Raw genomic sequence first — 26591 nt, 5'->3', positions numbered from 1 at the left:
ATGAGGAGCATAATAGCTGGCCACTAGAAGGTGACAATGACCAACTGAGAGGACCATCGAAACTGATCCTCTTATAACTAAAGGAAAAGTTGATGAGTGATGAAAGAAAACGTGATGAAAAGTGGATTTTACACAACTAGCAACGACCAGCTCAGTGGCTGGACCGAGAAGAAGCTCCAAAGCACTTCCCAAAGTCAAACTTGCACCAAAAAAGGTCATGGTCACTGGTGGTCTGCTGCCAGTCTGATCCACTACAGTGTTCTGAATCCTGGAGAAACCAATACAGGGAAAATGCTTCCACAGGATGCAGAAAATGCTTTCCAAGAGTTCGTTGAATCAAGCATGTATTTTTATGCTACAGGAATAAACACACTTATTTCTCACTGGCAAAAATGTTTTGATTATAATGGTTCCTATTTTGATTAATAAAGATGTGTCTGAGCCTAGTTATAATGATTTAAAATTCAGGGTCTAAAACCATACTTACTTTTGCACCAACCTAATATTTCCCTGTATGCATACTCACAAATATTCCAAGAATCTATTTAAGAACAAAATGATTTATGGTTCTTTCTTTCTATATCTAGCAGTGTTTTTGTTGTTAAGGCTGGGAATGTGTATTTCTAGGTCAGGGAATTAATAAGTTCTTAGGAACAAGATACGGATGGCTAGAACGGTTCCTAATACATAGAAGATACTCAGTAAATATGGGAGAAAAGAGAAAGAGAAAACCTAGGGGGAACGGAGAAAGTTTAGTATATCCTGTAGTATTTGCTATTTTATTTGGTACTCCAAACAGACTGTTAACTTCTAATGTGCAGAAACTGTGCCATATTTACCAATATATCCCCAGTGTTTAGCACAATATCTAGAACATAAGAAGCTCTCCATATCTATTTGATAAATGAGTAAATCAGGGGTCAGCACAACTTTTGTAAAGGAACAAAGTAATATTTCAGCAAATAGTTTAGGCTTGTGGTAAAGAATACATATTTTATGCTTAGTGATCCAAATACACTGCAACAAGTATTCAAAACTCAACTCTGTCATAGGAGCAAGAAAGCAGCCATAGATAATAAGGATGACACGGCTGTGTGCCAATAAAACTGTTCCTAAAAACATGAGGTATTTTACCACAATTTTAGAAAACAAAAACACGGTGATAAGCCATAGTTTGTCAAGCCCTGGGATGAAAGAATGAAGTCAAGACTCACAGATGAAAGGATTTGCTGAACAAATGGAGCAAAAGAGAGGGAGAAAAGAAGAAAAGAAAGAGGGAAGGAAGGGAAAATGAGTGCTATCTCTGCCTAAGGAATATTGTAAGAAAAATAAAAAGAGCTGTACTTGGTTGAACATGCACTTTCCTCCAAATAACTAAAACAATATAGTATACTTTTTCAAGTCGAAAGATGTGATCTCTTTCTAAGCGTTCTTCTGCTTGTTTCAAGCCTAGCCTCTGCTCAGGTGTCAATGTAGATTCATCTATCACAGTGGCATTTTCTAAATAGTCCATCTCTGAAGAATTTTCTTTATTAGATTCATCACTCTTCATTTTACCTAGAAAAGGAAGCAATCACTTAGTTACCATCAACAGAATTGGTAAATTTTAAAAAATTTAATGAAAAACAGACATTCAATGTACACACATACAGAAAAAATATTTTTCCTTGGTAGTGCAAATTGGTATACCTACATAAAATATTAAGTAAAAGATATACATGATATCAAAATTCACACACAAAAAACTACTTCATGGGTCAAATGTCTATCTTCTTCTGACCTACCTATATCAAAAAAGACAACTGTGACTAAGACTCACTATAAAAGGCTAATGCAACATACTACCTTGCAGAATCTCCAAAGTAAATATAATATAAAGCTACTTTAAATCCCAAAAGTGAGTCACTGAACTAAAGTCACTTCAGTGACTTTATCACTATAAAGTATGAGCTAAAAGAACATATATACTCCAAACCACAAATTCACAAATCTATGAGGGTCCTTCTTCTTTGCTTTCACTGAACTCAATAGATATTTCAACCACATCAATATTTTTTCTTTGTTTCTCCTAGCTAGATTGTAATCTCTTTAAGGCACAGACTATGTACTTTCAATCCATGCATTTCTAGCACCTATCAATATATACTTGGAATATAGTAGGTTCCAACATGCAATAATGCATGTTCCACCAGGGTGGTATTTTAAAATACAAATTGAATCATGTAACTCTCATGCTTAAAATACCTAATGGGCTCTCATAAAGTTCAGAATAAAGTTTTAAATTCTCTAACACACAACACACAGTACTTGTCCTCTTGCAGGCAGTCAACAGTTTAAATACAATAATTCCAAGCTGTGCAAACACTATAAAGGAAAAAAAACAAGTAACAGAAAAGGAGATAAACTTTCAGGGAAGGCTTTTCTGAGATTTTAAGCCAAGACCTCAAAAACAGAGCTGGGGCTCCCCTGATGGTCCAGTGGTTAAGACTTCACTTTCCAATGCAGGGGGTGTGGGTTCAATCCCTGGTTGGGGAACTAAGATCCCACATGCCTCATGGCCAAAAAGCCAAAACATAAAACAGAAGCAATACTGTAACAAATTCAATAAAGACTTAAAATGGAAAATAAAAAGTTTAAAAATTTTTTAAAAGAGCTAAGTAGTCTATATCTCCAACCTTATATCCTGCCCTAACACTTTCCACGTCATTCATAACAAATGTGTTACAATGGATCACTGCGTTCCAAGGATCAATGCCTTTACATGTTCTGTTTCCTCTACTATCAAGGCCCGTCCCACTTCAACTAGCACTGTTTACCTGTACTGCAAAAATCAGCTTAAGCTTCACCTGTTTCAGAAGACAATTTGATATTTATATTCTCCAAGCACTCTCTATTATCTCACATTTTCACAGTAATGTAATTTGTATTCATTTATCTACATGTTACATTAGATAATGAATTCCTTGATGCTAATGACCAGGTCTTATTCACTTTTGTACCTTTAGATTTTAATACAATGCTAGACCAGAGATGACAATAACAGTGTGTTAAATTGACTTGGACAAATCTAATATCACTTTTAAAAGTAAATGCTCACAGATAATCAATAAACTTCTCCCTGCTGCCCTGAAAAGCCACTCTACATGCTATCTATAAGAACCCTGAAAGTTGGTTCTTTTGATAGCACTAATTTTCTGAACAAGAACAGTGTGCCTCTGGAGGTGATATGTCTCCTACCACAAGAAGGGCACAACTGGAGTATTACTTAGCAATAAGAAAGAATGATATACCAATACCTACTACAATATGGATGAATCTTAAAATATACTAAGTGAAAGCAACACAAAAGGCCACATGTGTCACGATTTCATTCATATAAAAGAGGCAATCTACAGAGACAGAAACTAAATTAGTGGTTGGCAGTACCTAGGAGGACAGGATAATGAGTAGTGACTGCTAATGAGTATGGAATTTCTTTTAGAGGTGGTGATAATATTCAAGATTTAGACAGTGGTAATGTCTACACAATTTTATAAATACACTAAAAAACACTAAATTGTATATTTTTAAATGGCAAACGTTATGGTGTATGAATTGTATCTCAAAACATAAAAAGGTAAATGGGAGAAACTTTAAATATGACATGATAATAAGAACTTTGGAGAAAAATTAAAATGGTACAAGGAATAAGGAGTGCCAGAAGTAGAGGTAAGGGTTATAAATTTTAGATAAGCAAGCCAGCAAAAGGCTCAATGAGAAGGTGAAGGAGTAAGACAGCTAGCCATGTGGCCATCTGGAAGAAGAGTGTTCCAGGCAAAGAAAAAAGCAAATACAAAAGACAATAGGTGACCATTTGCCTTCACATTTGAGGAACTGCAAGGAAATCATGCTGTTGGAACAGAGAAAAGGGATAAGAAGTAGATAAATGAGAGCAGAGAAGCAGGGGGGAGTGTCGAAAATCACAAGGTCACAGCAAGGACACTAGCTTTTACTCTGATATACTGAAAACCACTGAAACATTCTGAATAGCAGTAACATTCTGAATAACTTTAACAGGATCATTCTGGCTGCTATGTTGAAAACATAAGGAAGGGTGGTATAAGTGAAACGTAAAAAGATGAGTTACTAATAGGTTCTGCTGCCAAAAGCATGATCCTGACCACCAGCAGCAGCAGCTTCATTCAGGACCTTGTTAGAAATCCAGCATCATCAGACTCTTTCTAAATAAAAAACCCCAGAGAATGGAGCCCAAGAATCTGAATTTTAATACACTTCCCAGGTGATTCCTACACACATTAAAGTTTGAGAAGCCCAGATCTAGAATATTCTCCCTTCAAATATTTACCAGGAGCACTCTCTCACGTCTTTTCTTCAAATATTTGCTCTAATGTCACCTTCTCAGTGACAATTTAAGAAACACCACCACCAGACACAGCAGCATCATTCTTTCATTCTTTATGACCTTTCCTGTTTTATTTATAATATTTATCACCATCTAACTTATTACATAATTTTGTTACTTACTATGTTTGCCATCTATTTCTTCCCACTAGAATATTAACTCCATAAGTGTAGTATTACCTGTTTTGTTCATTGTTATAGTCTCAGTGACTAGATCAGTAACTGGCACAAGGCAGATATCACTCAAAATATTTTTTAAATTTATGAATAGCAAAAGGAGAAACTGTGTAACTGCTACACAGGAGCCAAAGTTGGACTCAATGAAAATTAATTCACTAATCAGGTGGGCCTGAGATTAATCAAAAGTCTATAACCTATGTTAAATTAAGTCCAAATAGACAATGACCTAGACAAAGAGATTTTATTCTATTTAATTTACAAAGGGGAAATATACATAAAAATTTAACTTACAAAACAGAAAAAAAAAGTGCTACATAATTATGTATCAACATGACTTCAAGGCCAGTATTATACATATTGAAGAGAATTCTTTAAGCCCTTATTTATGAAATGATTACTATAACTCATTCTCATTACTTTGTTAAAACAAGTCTCCCAAAAGGACCTCTACTCGGTCTACTATCTTCCTTAAGCTAGTTCAACTTGTTTTCCACGTTAACAAACAACAAAACTGTACTTAATTGGAGAAATAATAATAATAAAGGATATTCATTGCCATTGTGCCTACTGTGTCAAGGACTACGTGAAACATTCTATGAATTATTTCACTTAACCTTTATAACAAAGGCAGCAGCACCTCCACTCTTTAAAAAAATGAGGAAACTGAAGATATGTTGTAAAGGATAGGCAGCTTCTCCAAGATCACAAAGCTCTAAAGTGAGGAAGATAAGATTCAAAACCTATGAAATTTTACTCCAGAGCTCACTAGCTTAACTACCTCACTCTGTCACTTTGTTTTGTCACCTTAAAAAAAAAAATCTTTAAATCATAGCTTTAACTAATTAAAGTGATCAGACCCTTGTAAGTGATCTCATACACCAGTATTTCCCAACTTTAGTCACATACTATCATGTTTAGATCTGCCATATCCAAAAACTTCCAGTATTATTATTTATTTGATATTGTCTTTAATTTGGCTTACTTTTGGGGGCCTTGTCCTAAGCCATATCTATGAAAGTATTAATTTTTTTTTACATACATACAGGTACCTCTACTAAATTTAAAAAAAAAGAGTCTGTCAATAAACCATTATCTGTGTACCACTAGAAACAAAAAGAAGTTATTTCTGAACTCTTTATTAGCATTTCTCAAAAAGTGGTAAATAATGACTTAAAAATAGCTTTTTCTAGTTATACATCAAGAAAAGGTTTTATTCTTTTAGCCACAGAAACATCAGGAAAAAAGACTGCCAGGGAAAATTCATTAATTTCAACAAAATTAAGATTACTCAAGAGACATGAACAATATTTATAAGCAATTAAAGCTAATATCAAGATCCCATTAGAAAAATCAATTTTACATTGATAGTTCTCAAGTAAATTCCAACAGTGTCCTGACAAATCTCTGTTTTGTTCCCGTCAAAGAATGTGCTGCATTGTATCCCCAAAAGTAGACACACACGTATATATGGGAACACAGTGCTACCTCTTTAGTGGCTTCTCAAAACACTCATAAAGTCCTATCATATCCTAAAGGCCCCTTACTCTCTAATTCTTGTGTGCCTTTTTCAGCTCCATCTTTTGCCACATTCCTCCTCAAGTCCTTGTTTCAGTCATATTAAATCTCGGTCACACCTGCCGTCTCACGTTTGCATCATGCCTTTTCTAAACCCAAAGTCTAAATGTTGTTGATGTTTAGTTACTAAGTTGTATCCGACTCTTTTGCCACCCCATGAACTGTAACAGCCTGCCACAGGCTCCTCTGTCCATGGGATTTCCCAAGCAAGAATACTGGAGTGGGTTACCATTTCCTTCTCCAGGGGATCTTTCCAACCCAGGGAATGAACCTGTGTCTCCTGCATTGGCAGGCAGATTCTTTACCACTGAGCCACCAGGGAAGCCCCAAAAGTCTAAATACCTCAATTAAATCATGTACTTTCTCAATTCTAAGTTTTTGGCACTAAACTAAATTATCACCTTACTTATCTGTAATACCTTCACCTAACTAGAAGCTTCCTTGAGACCTGGGGCTGTGTTCTTTTGGTTTTCCATTGTAAATACCTGACATATAATAGGAACTCAATACATGCATACACATTTGGTGAATGAATGGGCATTGTATTACCAGGACCATTTAAAACCAGTATATATATCTGTGTGTGTACCAACTACAGAAGCCACTAAATTCGTATTTTCGCAAGCTTTGTCCTATCATAATAAATGTTTTTCCATCTAAAGAATGTCTTTTTCATAGTTAAAATTGTTAAACTAGGAAAAAATTTAAAGAATATTAATATTAAAAAATCTCTCCAAAAATGTGACTTGTGGGATAATCTAAGTTTTACTTACTCAAATCATCTGATATGTCTTCGATTCCTGAAGCACTATCATCAGAATCACCAGTATTATCTGTACACATTTGCTGCTTCTGAGGTCGCTGTGAGTTTTCCATAGCAGATTTTTCTTCTTCTGCAACACCAGTATTCACTTTATCCAGAGAAGTAAAGGAACTTGGAATTTTTTTTCCAATGTGCTGTAATTCTGTCTGTCTCATGTTTTCTTTCAACAGTAAATTGGGTACCTTCTCAGCTTCTGCTGGCAGGCTGGGTACCTTTTCTGATTTCATCTGAGAACCAAGTGCTTTTTCTGCTTTCCTCTGTGAATTAAGTGTCTTTTCTGCTACTATTGCCTGTGAACTGGGTGTCTTTTCTGTTTTCACTGGTGAATTAGGTGACTTTGATGGTTTTTCTGTTTTCGCCTGTAAACTGGGTGCTCTTTCTACTTTTGCCTGAGAAACAGGTAACTTTTCTGCTTTCGCTGGTGAATTAGGTGATTTTTTTGCTTTGCAGTGACTTTGATCTCGAAGGACTAAATCTTTACCTGGAACACTGGCAGCATTTACTTTACATGATTTAACTTCTGTTTTTTCTATACAAATATCATTTTGCTTATTTTTTTTACTACTATTCCTATTTGGAGAGTTGGTCCCAATTTCTTTTATGGATTTATCATTTTTAGCTTTCAAAGTTTGATTAGTTATAACTTTAACTGCTTTGCTTTCTTCAGAAAGAGCCCAAGCATTCTTCTTTGGTTCATGATTTTCATTTTCAGAGGTCTTAGACTCTTCCATTATTTGAAAATCTGCTTCTTTCTATGATATTGTAAAGCGGCAGAGCTCCGGTAGTTTGAATTACTTCAAATCCAGTTTAGGCAAGCAAACTATTGGGTTAAGAAAAAACAACAACAACAAAAAAATCTGTTATTTAAAATGCAAAAACCATTTTTTAAAAATTGGTTAGACATTAAAAAAAGCTTTTACAATTTACTTTCAAAACTGAATAGTAAAAAATAAAACATTTTAAACTCTGAAAACAATATGAGAAAGGGTTAATGCCCACTTAGTAAATAACAGCAAAATGCCCATAAAGGAGGTTCTAATGTAATTCTGGCAAATGACATCAAAACATAGGAATTTTAGAAGTAAAATGCTGTTTTACATTAAGCGTTTCAACTAAACGGGAAATAAAACTTGCAACTGATGTACCACAATTAACCTAAAAGAAAATGAAGCAAAAATAACACAACAAATTGGAAAAGATGCTGATTCTAGGAAAGACTTACAGCAAAAGAAGGGAATGGCAGAGGATGAAATGGTTAGATAGCATCATTAACTCAACAGACATGAATGTGAGCAAACTCCAGGAGATAGTGAAGTACAGGGAAGCCTGGGATGCTGCAGTCCAGGGGGCTGCAAAAAGTCAGACATGACTTAGTGACTAAACACACATCCAGGTGGTAAGATCTTTCCCACATGACTTTCCTACTAAATACTACCTGTTTATGTCATTAATCTACTTCTAACTTGACCCTTCAAACATGGGGAATCAACGTCAACAGACTTTTTCCATCTCCAAAGAACGAAGAAGTTTAATAAAATCTTCTGAAGTAAGAAAAATTTAAAAAACCAATGGGAACTCAGTTTAAAAATGTTAGTAATATTCTGTATGATGATATAATGGTGGACATATGTCATTATACATTTGTCAAAAGCCACAGAATGGATATCTTTAAGACTGAAGTCTAAAGTAAACTATGACTTTGGATGATAATGATGTGTCAATGTAGGTTCATCGATTGTAACAAATGTACCATTCTGGTGCAGGGATGTTGATAGTGGGGGAAGCTATTCCTGTGTGGGGGAAGGGAGTTACATGGGCACTATGGTTGGATGGCATCACCAACCCAATGGACATGAGTTTGAGCAAGTTCCAGAAGATGGTGGAGGACAAGGAAGCCTGGTGTGCTGCAATCCATGGGGTCACAAAGAGTCGGACGTGACGGAACAACTGAACAACAACAATGTACTTTCTGCCCAACTATATGGTGAAACTAAAACTGCTCTAAAAGAATAATGTTTACAAAAAGATAGTAATAATGAACAAAAAGTCAGAACCAATTTTTTTCTAAAATATTAAAAGAACTATTATACTTTTACCCCAGAGTACAAACTATAAACAAATCAAAATATTACATTTTATAGCCCCTCTATACGAGAAATAGCTTGTATACTATGTATTATGGAAATCAGGATTTTTTTTTCACTTTTCAGTTTGTCCTATATGCCTTAAATTGATACTTAAATTTACACCTCTAAACAAAGATTAAAAACATGAATAAAAATTAGTCACCAAAAGCAAACTGCATGTAGCACTTTTGATTTAACTTGGTTAATTCATTAAATAACAAATTTGGGCAGTCAAACACTTCTAATCATATAACTATACATCATTTTAAAACAAAAATACTACCTAAATTCAAAAGATCAGAACACAATTCATTTACTCCAAACTATGTTTATGTCAAAGCATATTTTCAAAAAAATGAAAGAAATCAAACTTACCCATTTATGTCTTCACTGAAACATCTTATTCAACTTGGTGTGTGTGCATGCTCAGTTGTGTCCAACTCGACCCCACAGACTGTAGCCTGCCAGGCTCCTCTGTCCATGGGATTTTCCTGGCAAGAATATTGGAGTGGGTTGCCATTTCCTCCTCCAGGCAATCTTCACCACCCAGGGATCGAACCTGAGTCTCCGGTCTCCTGCACTGGCAGGCAGATTCTTTACCACTGAGCCATCTGGGATTACCAATTCTACAAACCTATTTGGACCTAGCTTTTATAATTCCTGTTGTAGTACAGTCCTCTATGTTCTCTGCCTTCATCTCTGTTCAGATTAATATTATCTTTTATTTTAGAAACCTACTAGGTAGATAAGCAACAAGGATGTATTGCATAGCACAGGAAATTACAGCCATTATCTTGTGATAACTTTCAATGGAGTATAAACTCTAAAAACACTGAATCACTATGCTACACACCTGAAACTAATATTGTAAATAAAATATATTTCAATTAAAAAATTTTGCTAGGCTTTTCTTTTTAAATTATTCTTTTTTTTCTTTTTCCCTCCTGTGTCCTCACATGTTTGTCCCTCTGTCTCTAAATTATTCCATAATATTTAAAGGAATTAATTAAAACTTAAGCCAAAGCCATATTAGATTTTCACCATTGATTTCTTTTTTGACTAACATTATTTTCCAGTAAAAAGCTGGAATTATAGCACTTTTACCTATAAAAGAATGTTTTGCTCCTGGATTTTTGATATTTAAATTTAATACATTTTTCTTTTATAATTCTTGATAAAGTTTTTTTTTACAGACCTGTCAAAAACAGCTGTCAAACATATATAATTTCTTGTAGAAACTACTGCAGGTTCCTAATTTTAAAAATAAAAATGGGCTCTATTCTAAAGTACTAGCTTAACCTTATCCAGTAACCAAATTATTTTAAATTTTCTTTTGCTATTCTATGATAACAACTCTAATAATTTTTAGACGTCATCTTACTGACAAAAGCCTAAACAATAAAGACCTGATATAGCAAAGGTGATCCACAATTCTGTTTATAAAACTTTTTAGACACACTATTCCTCTACTCAAAAAGAAAAAAAGAACAGAAAAACCTCTATAAATCAAGTTTGTATGTATAAATAAAAGCTACAAAGATTTTTTTAAAAAATCAATCTACTGAATATAGATAAATGCAACCAGGGAGTTAAAAGACTGAAAAATTGCCAGGTTTCACTTTCAGTGAGCAATCTGTTTCACATAACTGAAACAACATTTACATTTTTAATAGGAATAATGTATTAAAAAACATACCTCAGTTATTTTCTGATCTTCCCCACTTTTTCTTATATGAGTGGCAAATGTCCTCTTGCTTCCAAAAAAAGCTGAGGTAATTTGACAGCAAAATAGCTATTTTTAACTTTTTCTTTTAAGCTATCAACAATATGGGCTTCCCAGTTGGCACTAGTGGTAAAGAACCCATCTGCCAATTCAAAGAGACTCAAGTTTGATCCCTGGGTCAGGAATATCCCCTAGAGAAGGAAATGGCACCCACTCCATATTCTTGTCTGGAGAATCCCATGGACAGAGGAGCCTGGAGGACTACAGTCCACAGAGCTGGACACAACTGAAGCAACGTAACATGGAGGCATCAAGAGTACAAAATTCTCCCCAAAGCTACATCCCTAGAAATGAAGTTCTCTCTGAGAACACAATGCTTTGAAAATAAGATGCACTGCTTCTCAGTGCACAATCAGCAAAATTGGTTGAAACAAATAAAAATGTCAGACTTTCCAGTTCCTGGGTTTTTTTTATAATGCAGTAATAAGTATTAAATGAGATTTTAACCTTAAATAATCAATTATTAACAAGAAAATACAGATAATTTTTAACAAATTTAAGTGTCTGATATAGAAAACAATAACATTCAGAATGTATTCCATGCAATTTTTAGTAAATCATTAAACATCAGTCCATTTCCTACTTCTAGTTCTAATCATGTCTTCTACCTTCCTTGAATCCTTACCATCAATGACTACCACAATGATACGTACTTAATAAACATTTAAAATCACTAACAATGAAAAGAATATCTACTCCAGTCTGATGTCTTTACATCATTCTTTTCCTGCTGCAAACTAAAGTCTTCAGCAGAAATTGGAATTCTTTCAAGAGAAGTTTTTGATGCCTTTCTGTAATTATCCATCATTCAATTGGCAGGTTGACCACAAGTTCTGGGGCCTGAAACTTAAAAGTCTTGTTTGGATACATTAACTGAGGAAGTTTACCTGAAATAACTGTCGCATAATTAATGGAAAAGCTGTTACTGCTCAAGTAACCCTTCATGGGATAGACAAAGGAAACTATTTTAATGCATAATTACAGAAAGTTATCCAAAGTTCCCACTACTTTGGAAAGAAAAATTATATGATGAGTCAATTTCAGCTAAGGCCTCCAACCCCTGGTTCAAACAGTCTGCCTACAATGCAGGAGACCTGGGTTTGATTCCTGGGTGGGAAAGATCCCCTGGAGAAGGAAATGGCAACTCACTCTAGTACCTTGCCTGAAGAATCCCATGGATAGAAGAGCTTGGCAGGCTACAGTCTATGGAGTTGCAAAGAGTGGAACATGACTGAGAGTCTAACACTTTTACTTTTCCAACACCTGAGGCCCACTAGTTACTTACTGAGTGACATTAAACAAGAGACACTGATCCTCTCTAAGTCATTTCTAAATTATAAAATAAACCAGTCTATTCCAACTAAGATGTTATAATTCAATGCAAATCCTAAAACACAGTGATGCTAATGTTATATTGGTTCTGATAATTTTACAATTACAGAAAATCACCAAGAACCTCTCAGTTCCCATAAAGGCACAGCTTTTGTACAGATGTTAACCAGACTTATTATGGTGATCATTTCCCAATATACTTGAATACAGAATCAGTATATCGTACGTTTGTGCTAGGTCACTTCAGTTCACTTCTGCGACCTAGGGACTGTATGCACTGTAGTCCTCCAGGATTCTCTGTCCATCACCATATCCTGGAGCTTGCTCAAACTCAGGTCTATCCAGTCAGTAATGCCATCCAACATCTCATCTTCTGTCTCTTTCTCCTCCTGCCTTCAATCTTTCCCAACATCAGGGTCTTTTCCAATGAGTCAGTTTTTCCCATTAGGTGGCCAAAGTACTGGAGCTTCAGCTTCAACATCAGTCCTTCCAATAAATACTCAGGACTGACTTCCTTTAGGATGGACTGGTTTGATCTCCTTACAGTCCAAGGTAGTCTCAAGTCTTCTCCAACACTACAGTTCAAAAGCATCAATTCTTTGCCACTCAACTGTCTTTATGGTCCAACTCTCATATCCATAACATGACTACTGGAAAAACCACAGCTTTGACTATATGGACTGCTGTCGGCAAAGGAATGTCTCTGCTTTTTAATATGCTGTCTGTTTATCATAGCTTTTCTTACAAGGAAAAGGAAAGTGAAAGTCACTCGGTTGTGTCTGACTCTTTGCAACCCCATGGACTGTATAGTCCATGGAATACTCCAGGCCAGAATACTGGAGTGGGTAGCCTTTCCCTTCTCCAGGAGATCTTCCCAACCCAGGGATCAAACCCAGGTCTCCCACATTGCATGCAGATTCTTTACCAGCTGAGCCACAAGGGAAGCCCAAGAATATTGGAGTGGGTAACCTATCTCTTCTCCAGCAGATCTTCCCAACCCAGGAATCAAACCGGTGTCTTCTGCATTGCAGGCGGATTCTTTACCAACTGAGCTATCAGGAAAGCCCTCTTCTAAGGAGCAAGCGTCTTTTAATTTCATGACTGCAGTCACCATCTGTAGTGATTTTGGAGCCCAAGAAAACAAAGCTCAATGGTAAAGAATCCACCTGCTAGGCAGGAGACATGGGTTCGATCCCTGGTCTGGGAAGATCCCACATGCTGCAGAGCAGCTAAGCCCATGAGCCACAACTACTGATGCTGTGCTCTACAGCCCGAGTCGCGACTACTGAAGCCTACGCACCCTAGAGCCTGTGCTCTGCAACAAGAAAAGCCACTGCAGTAAGAAGCCCACACACCACAACCAGAGAGTAGCCTCTGCTTGCCTGAACTAGAGGAAAAGTCCACACAATGAAGACGCAACAAAGCCAAAAATAAATAAGTAAATAATTACTTTAAATGTAAATGAGTTAGCCTCTTCAATTAAAGGCAAAGATGGGAAAAATAAATGAAAAAACATAGGATCCATCTACCATCTATCTACAAGAGTATAAGAGATTCACTTTAGAGGCAGAAGCAGAGGTTGAAAGTAGAGTCTGGAAAAAGATATTCCATGAAAACAGTAATCAAAATAGAGCTGAACTGGCTATATAATTGTCAGGAAAAAAATATACTTTTAAGTCAAAACAGGTAACAACAGACAAAGAAGGGCATTATATACTGACAAAAAGTTTAATCCAGCAAAAGCATGAAATAATTATAACATATATGAACCTAATAACAGCCCCCAAAACAGGAAGCAAAAATTAACAAAATTTAAAAGAGAAATAGCCAGTTCTATGACAATGGCTGGATCCCTATCAAACTACCCATGACATTTTTCACAGAACTAGAATAATCCTAAAATTTATATGGAACCAAAAAAGACCCAGAATTGCCAAAGCAATCCTGAAGAAAAAGAATAAAGCAGGAAGCATAACCACCCTAGACTTCAGATAATACTACAAAGCAACAGTAATCAAAACAGCATGGTATTGGCACCAAAAACAGACTTATGGATCAATGGAATAGAACAGAGAGCCCAAAAATAAACCCACACACCTACTGTCAATTAATTGTCAACAAAGGAAGCAAGAATATACAATGGGATAAAAGACAGTGATATTAGAGGATTTCCTTGGTGGTCTAGCAACTAAGACCCTGTGCTCCCAATGCAGCGGGCCCAGGTTCAATTCCTAGTAGGGGAACTGGATCCCACATGCCATAACTAAGACTTTGTATGCTGCAACTAAAGATCCCACATGCCACAATAAATAAATAAAAATGAATAAAATGTTTTTAAGTGGTGTTAAGAAAGTTGGACAGCCACATATAAATCAATAAAGTTAGAACACAATCTCTAACCATTAACAGAAATAAACTCAAAATGACTTAAAGACTTAAAGATTTTAGACATTAACACCATAAAACTCCCAGAAGAAAACATGGGTGGAATATTCTCTGACATAAATCATATCAGTATTTTAGATCAGTCTCTTAATGCAACAGGAAAAAAAAAATAAACAAACAGGACCTAATCAAACTTACAAGCCTTGGCATACCAAAGGAAACCATAAATGAAACAAAAAGACAACCTACAGAATGGGAAAAAATATTTGCAAATGATGAGACCAACAAGCGTTTAATTTCCAAATTATACAAATAGTTCATACAACAACAAAACAAACAATCCAATCGAAAAATGAACAGAAGATCTAAAACAGACATTTCTCCAAACAAGACATACAGATGGCCAAAAAACACATGAAAAGATGCTCAACATCGCTAATTATCAGAGAAATGTAAATCAAAACTATAATCAGGTACCATCTCACACCAGTCAGAATGGCCATCATCAAAAAGTCTACAAACAACAAATGCTGGAGAGGGTGAAGACAAAAGGGAACCCTCCTACACTATTGATGGGAACACAAGTTGGTGCAACCACTATGGAAACCCCTCAGAAAACCAAAAATAGAGCTATCATTTGTTGTTCTTGTTGTTCAGTCACTAAGCTGTGTCCAACAAAATGGACTGCAGCACACCAGGCTCCTCTGTCATCCACCATCTCCCAAAGTTTGTTCAAACTCATGTCCATTGAATCAGTGATGCTATCTAGCCTTCTCATCCTCTGCTGCCCCCTTCTCCTTTTCTCTTCAATCTTCCCCAGCATCAGTCTTTTCCAATGAGCCAGCTCTTCCCATCAGGTGGCCAAAGTATTAGTACTGCAGCATCAGTCTGTCCAGTTAATATTCAGGGTTGATTTCCTTTAGGATTGACTGGTTTGATCTCCTTGCTGTCCAAGGGACTCTTAAGAATCTTCTCCAGCACTACAATTCAAAAGCATCAATTCTTTGGCATTCAGCCTTCTTTATAGTCCAACTCTCATATCCATACATGACTACTAGAAAACCACAGCTTTAACTATAAGGACCTTTGTCAGCAAAGTGATGTCTCTGCTTTTCAGTTTATTGTCTAGGTTTGTCATAGCTTTCCTTCCAAGGAGCAAACATCTTTTAACTTCATGCCTGCTGCAGTGATTTTGGCATCCAAGAAAATAAAATATGTCTCTGCTTTCACTTTTTTCCCTTCTATTTGCCATTAAGTGATGGGACCGGATGCCATTATCTTGGCTTTTTTATGCTGAATATCAAGCTAGCTTTTTCACTCTCTTTCACCCTCATTAAGAGGCTCTTTAGTTCCTCTTCACTTTCTGCCATTAGGTGGCATCATCTGCATATCTGAGGTTGTTGACATTTCTCCCAGCAATTGTGATTCCCGCTTGTGATTCATCCAGCATGGTATTTCACATGATGTACTCTGTATATAAGTTAAATAAGCAGGGTGATAATATACAGCCTTGTCATAACCCATTCCCAATTTTGAACCAGTCTGTTGTTCCATGTCCAGTTCTAACTGTTGCTTCTTGACCTGCACATAGATTTCTCAGGAGACAAGTAAGGTGGTCTGGTACTCATCTCTTTAATAATTTTCCACAGTTTGTTGTGATTCACACAATGAGGAAGATGTTTTTCTGGAATTCCCTTGCTTTCTCCATGATTCAACAAATGTTGGCAATTTGATCTCTGGTTCCTCTACCTTCTCTAAATAAATTCAGCTTGAACATCTGCAAGTTCTCAGTTCCCGTACTGCTGAAGCCTAGCTTGAAGGATTTTGAGCATAGCCTTGCTAGCATGTGAAATGAGCTGAACTGTATGGCAGTTTGAACATACTCAACTGAACACAGAGTTCCAGAGAATAGCAAGAAGAGATAAGAAGGCCATCTTAAGTGAACAATGCAAAGACATAGAAGAAAACAATAGAATGGGAAAGACCACAGATCTCTTCAAGAAAACTGGAGATATCAAGAGAACATTTCATGCAAGGATGGGCACCATAAAAGGACACAAACAGGAAGACCTAACAGAAGCAGAAGAGGTTAAGAAGAGGTGGCAAGAATACACAGAATAACTATACAAAAAAGGTCTTAATGACCCAGGTAACCATGGTGGTATGGTCATTCACCTAGAGATGGACATCCTAGAATGGCAAGTCAAGTGGGCCTTAGAAAGCATTACTATGAACAAAACTAGCGGAGGTGACAGAATACCAGGTGTGCTATTTAAAATTGTAAAAGAGCTACCATAAGATCCAGCAATCCCACTCCAGGGCATATAACTAGACAAAGCTATAATTCAAAAGATACACGCATTCGTATCTTCACAGCAGCACTCTTCACCATAGTCAAGGATGGAAACAACCTAAATGACCATTGACAGATGAATGGATGAAGAGTGGTACACATATGCAAGGGAATATTAATCTGCCATTAAAAAGAACAGCATTATGCCATTTGCAACAGTTAGAACTGGACATGGAACAACAGACTGGTTCAAAATTGGGAAAGGAGTATGTCAAGGCTGTATATTGTCACCCTGCTTATTTAACTTCTATGCAGAGTACATTATGAGAAATACCATGCTGGATGAATCACAAGCTGGAATCAAGACTGCCAGGAGAAATATCAATAACCTCAGATATGCAGATGACACCACCCTTAGAGCAGAAAGTGAAGAAGAACTAAAGAGCCTCTTGATGAAAGTGAAAGAGGAGAGTGAAAAAGTTGGCTTAAAGCTCAACATTCAGAAAACTAAGGTCATGGCATCTGGTCCCATTACTTATTGGCAAGTAGATGGGAAACAGTGGAAACAATGACAGATTTTATTTCCTTTGGCTTCAAAAATCACTATACATGGTGACTGCAGCCATGAAATTAAAAGATGCTTGCTCCTTGGAAGAAAAGTTATGACCAACCTAGACAGCATATTAAAAGCAGAGACATTACTTTGCCAACAAAGTTCTGGCTTGGCAAAGCTATGGTTTTTCCAGTAGTCAGGAATGGATGTAAGAGTTGGACTATAAAGAGAGCTGAGCACCGAAGAATCGATGCTTTTGAACTGTGGTGTTGGAGAAGACTCTTGAGGGTCCCTTGGACTTGCAAGGAAGTCCAACCCGTCCATCCTAAAGGATATCAGTGCTGAATATTCATTGGAAGAACTGATGCTGAAGCTGAAACTCCAATACTTTGGCCACCTGATGTGAAGAACTGACTGATTTGAAAAGATCCTGAAGCTGGGAAAGATTGAAGGTGGGAGGAGAAGGGGACAACAGAGGATGAGATGGTTGGATGCCATCACTGACTCAATGGACATGTGCTTGAGTAGACTCCAGGAGTTGGTGATGGACAGGGAGGCCTGGTGTGCTGCAGTCCGTGGGGTCACAAAGAGTCAGATACAACTGAGCAACTGAACTAAACTGATGCCATTTGCAGCCCAGAGATTGTCATACTGTGTGAAGTAAGTCAGACACAGAAAAACAAATGGTATATGATATCACTTATATCTGAAATCTAAACAAAAAGGGATGGTACAAATGAACTTATTTAGAAAACAGAAGCAGAATTACAAACATAGAAAACAAACTTATGATTACCTGAGGATGAGGGGAGGGAGAGAAGGGATAAATTGGGAGATTGGGACTGACATATACATAGTACTATATACAAAATAGAGAACTAATAAGAACCTGTATGGCACAAGGAACTCTACTCAATACCCTGTTAACAACTTATATGGGAGAAGAATCTCTAAAATAGAGTTGACTTCAGTTCAGTCGCTCAGTCGTGTACGACTCTTTGCGACCCCATGAATCACAGCACGTCAGGCCTCCCTGTCCATCACCATCTCCCGGAGTTCACTCAGACTCACGTCCATCGAGTCAGTGATGCCATCCAGCCATCTCATCCTCTGTCGTCCCCTTCTCCTCCTGCACCCAATCCCTCCCAGCATCAAAGTCTTTTCCAATGAGTCAACTCTTCGCATGAGGTGGCCAAAGTACTGCAGTGTCAGCTTCAGCATCATTCCTTCCAAAGAAATCCCAGGGCTGATCTTCAGAATGGACTGGTTGGATCTCCTTGCAGTCCAAGGGACTCTCAAGAGCCTTCTCCAACACCATAGTTCAAAAGCATCAATTCTTCGATGCTCAGCCCTCTTCACAGTCCAACTCTCACATCCATACACGACCACAGGAAAAACCATAGCCTTGACGAGACGGACCTTAGTCGGCAAAGTAATGGCCTGCTTTCGAATATACTATCTAGGTTGGTCATAACTTTCCTTCCAAGGAGTAAGCGTCTTTTAATTTCATGGCTGCAATCACCATCTGCAGTGATTTTGGAGGCCCCCAAAATAAAGTCTGACACTGTTTCCACTGTTTCCCCATCTATTTCCCATGAAGTGATACGACCAGATGCCATGATCTTTGTTTTGTGAATGTTGAGCTTTAAGCCAACTTTTTTACTCTCCTCTTTCACTTTTATCAAGAGGCTTTTTAGCTTCTCTTCACTTTCTGCCATAAGGGTGGTGTCATCTGCATATCTGAGGTTATTGATATTTCTCCCGGCAATCTTGATTCCAGCTTGTGTGTCTTCCAGTCCAGCGTTTCTCATGATGTACTCTGCATAGAAGTTAAATAAGCAGGGTGACAATATACAGCCTTGATGTACTCCTTTTCCTCTTTGGAACCGGTCTGTTGTTCCACGTCCAGGTCTAACTGTTGCTTCCTGGCCTGCATACAGATTTCTCAAGTGGCAGGTCAGGTGGTCTGGTATTTCCATCTCTTTCAGAATTTTCCAGTTTATTGTGATCCACACAGTCAAAGGCTTTGGCATAGTCAATAAAGCAGAAATAGATGCTTTTCTGGACCTCTCTTGCTTTTTCCATGATCCAGCGGATGTTGGCAATTTGATCTCTGGTTCCTCTGCCTTATCTAAAACCAGCTTGAACATCAGGAAGTTCACCGTTCACGTATTGCTGAAGCCTGGCTTGGAGAATTTTGAGCATTACTTTACTAGCGTGTGAGATGAGTGCAACTGTGTGGTAGTTTGAGCATTCTTTTGCATTGCTTTTCTTTGGGATTAGAATGAAAACTGACCTCTTCCAGTCCTGTGGCCACTGCTGAGTTTTCCAAATGTGCTGGCATATTGAGTGCAGCACTTTGACAGCATCACCTTTCAGGATTTGAAATAGCTCTACTGGAATTCCATCACCTCCACTAGTTTTGTTTGTAGTGATGCTTTCTAAGGCCCACTTGACTTCACAATCCAAGATGTCTGGCTCTAGATTAGTGATTACACCATCGTGATTATCATGGTTGTGAAGATCTTTTTTGTACAGTTCTTCCGTGTATTCTTGCCACCTCTTCTTAGTATCTTCTGCTTCTGTTAGGTCCATACCATTTCTGTCCTTTATCGAGCCCATCTTTGCATGAAATCTTCCCTTGGTATCTCTAATTTTCTTGAAGTGATTTCTAGTCTTTCCCATTCTGTTCTTTTCCTCTATTTCTTTGCATTGATTGCTGAAGAAGCCTTTCTTATGTCTTCTTGCTATTCTTTGGAACTCTGCATTCAGACGCTTATATCTTTCCTATTCTCCTTTGCTTTTCGCCTCTCTTCTTTTCATAGCTATTTGTAAGGCCTCCCCAGACAGCCATTTTGCTATTTTGCATTTCTTTTCCATGGGGATGGTCTTGATCCCTGTCTCCTGTACAATGTCACGAACCTCATTCCATAGTTCATGAGGCACTCTATCTATCACATCTAGGCCCTTAAATCTATTTCTCACTTCCACTGTATAATCATAAGGGATTTGATTTAGGTCATACCTGAATGGTCTATCAGTTTTCCCTGCTTTCTTCAATTTAAGTCTGAATTTAGTAATAAGGAGTTCATGATCTGAGCCACAGTCAGCTCCTGGTCTTGTTTTTGTTGACTGTATAGTTTCTCCATCTTCACTTTGCTGTACACCTGACATTGATACATCGTAAATCAACTGTACTCCAATAAAAAAATTTTTTTAAAGATGTAGTTCATATATATAATGGAATACTATTCAGTCATAAGAAAGAACAAAATAAAATAATACCATTTACAGCAGCATGGCTACAACAAGAGATTATCATACTACATGAAGGAAGTCAGAAAAAACAAATATTGTATGATATCACTTATATAGATATATATCTGTGTGTGTGTGTACAATCTAAAATATAACACAAATGAACCTAACTATGAAGCAGAAGCAGACACAAAGACATAGAGAACAGACTTGTGGTTCCCAAGGAAGAAGGGACTGTGTGGGGGGATAGACTGTAAGTTTGGAGTTAATAGATGCAGAAGTGAGAAATAGATTTAAGGGCCTAGATCTGATAGATAGAGTGCCTCATGAACTATGGAATGAGGTTCGTGACATTGTACAGGAGACAGGGATCAAGACCATCCCCATGGAAAAGAAATGCAAAATAGCAAAATGGCTGTCTGGGGAGGCCTTACAAATAGCTGTGAAAAGAAGAGAAGCAAAAAGCCAAGGAGAAAAGGAAAGATGTAAGCGTCTGAATGCAGAGTTCCAAAGAATAGCAAGAAGACATAAGAAAGGCTTCTTCAGCAATCAATGCAAAGAAATAGAGGAAAAGAACAGAATGGGAAAGACTAGAGATCTCTTCAAGAAAATTAGAGATACCAAGGGAACATTTCATGCAAAGATGGGCTCGATAAAGGACAGAAATGGTATGGACCTAACAGAAGCAGAAGATATTAAGAAGAGGTGGCAAGAATACACAGAAGAACTGTACAAAACAGAGCTTCATGACCCGGATAATCACGATGGTGTGATCACTCATCCAGAGCCAGACATCCTGGAATGTGAAGTCAAGTGGGCCTTAGAAAGCATCACTACAAAAAAAGCTAGTGGGGGTGATGGAGTTCCAGTAGAGCTATTTCAAATCCTGAAAGATGATGCTGTCAAAGTGCTGCATTCAATATGCCAGGACATTTGGAAAACTCAGCAGTGGCCACAGGACTGGAAAAGGTCAGCTTTCATTCCAATCCCAAAGAAAGGCAATGCAAAAGAATGCTCAAACTACCACACCTTTTGATTACTACACATTCTTCTTAATAGAGGGTTTTCTCCTTAAGATGCCATCTAATTCCAACTGAGAGGTTTTTTTTTTTTAAGTGAAGTCATGTCTGCCCTATAATTTTTCAGCCTTATAAACATTTTATTTACTTTACCCTTGGGATTATAAGTGGACTTTGCCTATGACTTTTAGAATAGTGGGAGGTTAGGACCTTGGAGTTGGTGGGATCCACGCTCCCGTGTGGTGGAGGAGGAGGAGAGTCGGGCGGGGGTCCCCGAGATCCCCAGCCAGGCTGTGCAGCGTTGAGGCTCCAGTGTCTCCTGAGTCCCGTGCTCCTTCCGGTGCAACTCAGCTAGCATACTTTGAGCTTTCAGTACCCTAACAACCGCAGGTCTTCCGGCCGCATCACCACATCCGTCACGTGCGCATGTGCAGACCTGTGTATCTGCGACAAGCGCTTCTCTCTGCCACGTGGTCTGAGGACGGACCACACGGGCTTTAGAGCTACATTAGCCGGACCTGTCTGGTGGTCCAGCGGCTGAGACTGCGCCCCTGATGGCGGGGACCCAGGTTCAATCCCTGGTCAGAGAAGTAGACCCCACGTGCCCCATACAACTAAGACCCGGCATACCAAATAAATATCTCACACGCTAGTAAAGTAATGCTCAAAATTCTCCAAGCCAGGCTTCAGCAATACGTGAACGGAGAACTTCCTGATGTTCAAGCTGGTTTTAGATAAGGCAGAGGAACCAGAGATCAAATTGCCAACATCCGCTGGATCATGGAAAAAGCAAGAGAGGTCCAGAAAAGCATCTATTTCTGCTTTATTGACTATGCCAAAGCCTTTGACTGTGTGGATCACAATAAACTGGAAAATTCTGAAAGAGATGGAAATACCAGACCACCTGACCTGCCACTTGAGAAATCTGTATGCAGGCCAGGAAGCAACAGTTAGACCTGGACGTGGAACAACAGACCGGTTCCAAAGAGGAAAAGGAGTACATCAAGGCTGTATATTGTCACCCTGCTTATTTAACTTCTATGCAGAGTACATCATGAGAAACGCTGGACTGGAAGACACACAAGCTGGAATCAAGATTGCCGGGAGAAATATCAATAACCTCAGATATGCAGATGACACCACCCTTATGGCAGAAAGTGAAGAGGAGCTAAAAAGCCTCTTGATAAAAGTGAAAGAGGAGAGTGAAAAAGTTGGCTTAAAGCTCAACATTCACAAAACAAAGATCATGGCATCTGGTCATATCACTTCATGGGAAATAGATGGGGAAACAGTGGAAACAGTGTCAGACTTTATTTTGAGGGGCTCCAAAATCACTGCAGATGGTGATTGCAGCCATGAAATTAAAAGACGCTTACTCCTTGGAAGGAAAGTTATGACCAACCTAGATAGTATATTCGAAAGCAGGCCATTACTTTGCTGACTAGGTCCGTCTCGTCAAGGCTATGGTTTTTCCTGTGGTCATGTATGGATGTGAGAGCTGGACTGTGAAGAGGGCTGAGCATCGAAGAATTGATGCTTTTGAACTATGGTGTTGGAGAAGGCTCTTGAGAGTCCCTTGGACTGCAAGGAGATCCAACCAGTCCATTCTGAAGATCAGCCCTGGGATTTCTTTGGAAGGAATGATGCTGAAGCTGACACTCCAGTACTTTGGCCACCTCATGCGAAGAGTTGACTCATTGGAAAAGACTGATGCTGGGAGGGATTGGGTGCAGGAGAAGAAGGGGACGACAGAGGATGAGATGGCTGGATGGCATCATTGACTCGATGTATGCGAGTCTGACTGAACTCTGGGAGTTGGTGATGGACAGGGAGGCCTGACGTGCTGTGATTCATGGGGTCGCAAAGAGTCGGACATGACTGAGCGACTGAACTGAACTGAACTGATTACATACGGAGTAGACTGAAAACAGGGTTTTACTGTATAGTACAGGGAATTATATTCAATATCCTGGGATAAAACACAATGGAAAAGAATATTAAAAAGAGTGTGTGTGTGTGTGTGTGTGTGTGTGTGTGTGTGTATGTATAGACAGATATACACATATATATAACTGAGTCACTCTTGTATAGCCAAAAGTAAATCAACTACACTTCAATTAAATAAGTAAATACATTAATTGGAGACTTTAATATCTAACTTTCAGTAATGGTTAGAGCAGTAGTAGTAGTGTTAGTCACTCAGTCGTGTCTGACTTTCTGACTCCATGGATTGTAGCCCACCAGGCTTCACTGTCCATGGGATTCTCCAGGCAAGAATACGGAGTGGGTGCCAGTTCCTTCTCCAGAGGATTGTCCCAACCTCGGGATCGAACCTGGTTCTCCTGCATTGCAGACAGATTCTTTACTGTCTGAGCTACAGGGAAGATACCTATGGTTAGAGCAACCAGACAGAAAACCTAAAGAAACAGAGGACTTAAATAACAGTGTACAATGAGACCTAACAGATAGATCCAGATGACTGAACACAACATCAGCAGAGTACACAAGGGACATACTCAAGGACAGACTATTTTGTTAGGCCACAAAACAAGTCTTAATAAATGTAAAAAGACTGAAATTATACAAATTATCTTTTCTTATCACAACAGACTGAAATTAGAAATCAAATCAGTAACAGGAAAAAACTGGAAAATTCACAAATATGTGAAGTTAAACCAAGGGCTCAACCAACCAATGAGTGAAAGAAGAAATCACAAGGACAATTAGAAAATACTTCAAGACAAATGAAAACAATGTATTTTTAAAAAACAATGTATTATTTTACCATAATTTTCAAATGAAAACAAAAGGATATTTAATATAATTTTAAAAAATAAGGACTATAAAATAATTCTATGAACAACTGTACATCAACAAACTGGATAAGGTAGATGGGATGACAAGTTCCTACCAACACACAAATTACCAAAACTGGGTCAAGTACAAATATAAAACCAGAATACACCTATAACAAGTAGATTGAATAAATAATCAAAAATCCCTTAACAAAAAAACTCAGAATCAGAAGGCTATACCACTGAAGTCTATTTAATATGTAAAGAATTAACATCAATCCTTCTCATACTTTTGAAAAACTGCAAAGGATGGAACACTTCCTAACTGATTCTGAGGCCAGTGTTACTCTGATTCTATGAACACACATGCAAAAAATCATCAATGAAATATCAGCAAACCAAATTTAGCAGCATATTAAAAGGATTATACACCATGACCAAGTAAGACCAAGTAAGATTTATATTCAGAATTTAAGGGTGATTGAGCATATGAAATATCAATCAATGTGATAAGCCACATTAACAGATTGAAGGAAAAGAAAAATTACATGATCATCTCAACTGATGCAGAAGGAAGCATTTGACAAAATCCAGCACCTTTTCATGATGAACTAGTAATAGAAAGAACTTCTTCAACATGGTAAAGGCCAACTAGCAACAACAAAAAAAAAACCTAAAGCAAAACAAAAAACACACAGCTAACATCATAACCCGTGAAAGATTTTTAAAATTTCCCCCTGGGATCCAGAAAAAACATCCGCTCTGTCACTTCTATTTAACAAGGTACTAGAAGTTCCAGCCAGAGCACTTAGGCAAGTAAAAGAAATAAAAGAAATCCAAACTGGGAAAGAAGAAGTAAAATCATCTCTGTTTGCAGATGATATGATCTTAAATCATAAGATAATCCTAAAAATACACACAAAATCAGAGCTAATAAATTCAGTAAGTTGCAGGATACAGAATAAACACACAAAGAATGCTATACAGTAGCAATGAACAATCCATAAAGGAAATTTAAAAAACAATTCCACTTACAATAGCATCAAAAAGAGTAAATACCTAAGAATAAATTTAACCAAGGAGGCAAAAAAATTAGTATATTGAAAACTATAGAACATTACTGAAAGAAATTAAACACTTACATGCAGCGACATCCCAGGTTCATAGATTCCTTCCAGTCTACCTTCCCTGCCTACCTCTTTCTTGCTCTTCTCTTTTCAAACTCTGATCACTACCTATGGTAACTAAGGAGTCAGAAAGAAAGAAAAGTCTAAGTTCATGTGTCCTACAGCCCAAGGGAGCAGAAGATTGGAAAACACACATTTTACAGTGTTTATCATTCACTTCAGAATTACATACTCCACCCTTTGGTGGCTCAGATAGTGAAGTGTCTGCCTGCAATGGGGGAGACCCGGGTTCAATCCCTGGGTTGGGAAGATCCCCTCGAGAAGGAAATGGCAACCCACTCCAGTACCCTTGCCTGGAAAATTCCATGAACTGAGGAGCCTAGTAGGCCACAGTCCACGGGGTCACAAAGAGTTGGACACGACTGAGCGACTTCACTTTTTTTCTTTCTTTTCCTTTGTTATTGGGCTCCCCTGGTGGCTCAGACGGTAAAGAATCAGCCTGCAATGCAAGAGACCTCGGTTTGATCCCTGGGTTAGGAAGATCTCCTGGAGAAGGGAATGGATACCTATTCCAGTATTCCTGCCTGGAAAATTCCATGAACAGAGAAGCCTGGTGGGCTATAGTCCATGGGGTCACAAAATTAAGGTCAAGAGTCCCCAGAGCTGCCAAAAGCTGGAGACTGGCAAATATAAACTGCAGCCCACTGTGCACTCACCCATTTGTTTCCTTCACTTAAGTCAATGCCAATGACTTAGGGTGTTAACCGTACTGTTAAGATGCCAATATTACCCAAAGTGATCTAAAGATTCAATGCAGTCATTACCAAAACCACAATGGCTTTTGCAGAATCCTAAAAGTCATATGGAATTTCAAAGGACTCTAAATAGGCAAAACAATCTAAAAAAAGAAAAGCTGGAAGAGTTAATACTTTATTACTTCA

The 26591-nt window shown here is 37.9% G+C and overlaps 1 protein-coding gene across 1 annotated transcript in view; it reads right to left on the bottom strand.

The window, feature by feature from the left end:
• The window catches only part of TUT4 (terminal uridylyl transferase 4), a 135945-nt gene that overhangs the window by 93679 nt on the left and 15675 nt on the right, over nucleotides 1-26591 (bottom strand). The window contains exons 2-4 of the mRNA XM_068964156.1: nucleotides 7300-7799; nucleotides 6930-7236; nucleotides 1394-1557 (exon numbers count right to left, since the gene is read on the bottom strand). Coding sequence (XP_068820257.1) covers nucleotides 1394-1557; nucleotides 6930-7236; nucleotides 7300-7710 — 882 coding nt within the window. The 5' untranslated portion in view covers nucleotides 7711-7799. The remainder of the gene's footprint in view (nucleotides 1-1393; nucleotides 1558-6929; nucleotides 7237-7299; nucleotides 7800-26591) is intronic.

This window comes from Capricornis sumatraensis, chromosome 2 (assembly GCF_032405125.1).
Source record: "Capricornis sumatraensis isolate serow.1 chromosome 2, serow.2, whole genome shotgun sequence".
Lineage (NCBI taxonomy): Eukaryota > Metazoa > Chordata > Mammalia > Artiodactyla > Bovidae > Capricornis > Capricornis sumatraensis.
The sequence above is the reverse complement of the archived record's forward strand: the minus strand, read 5'-3'. Positions and strand labels throughout refer to the sequence as shown.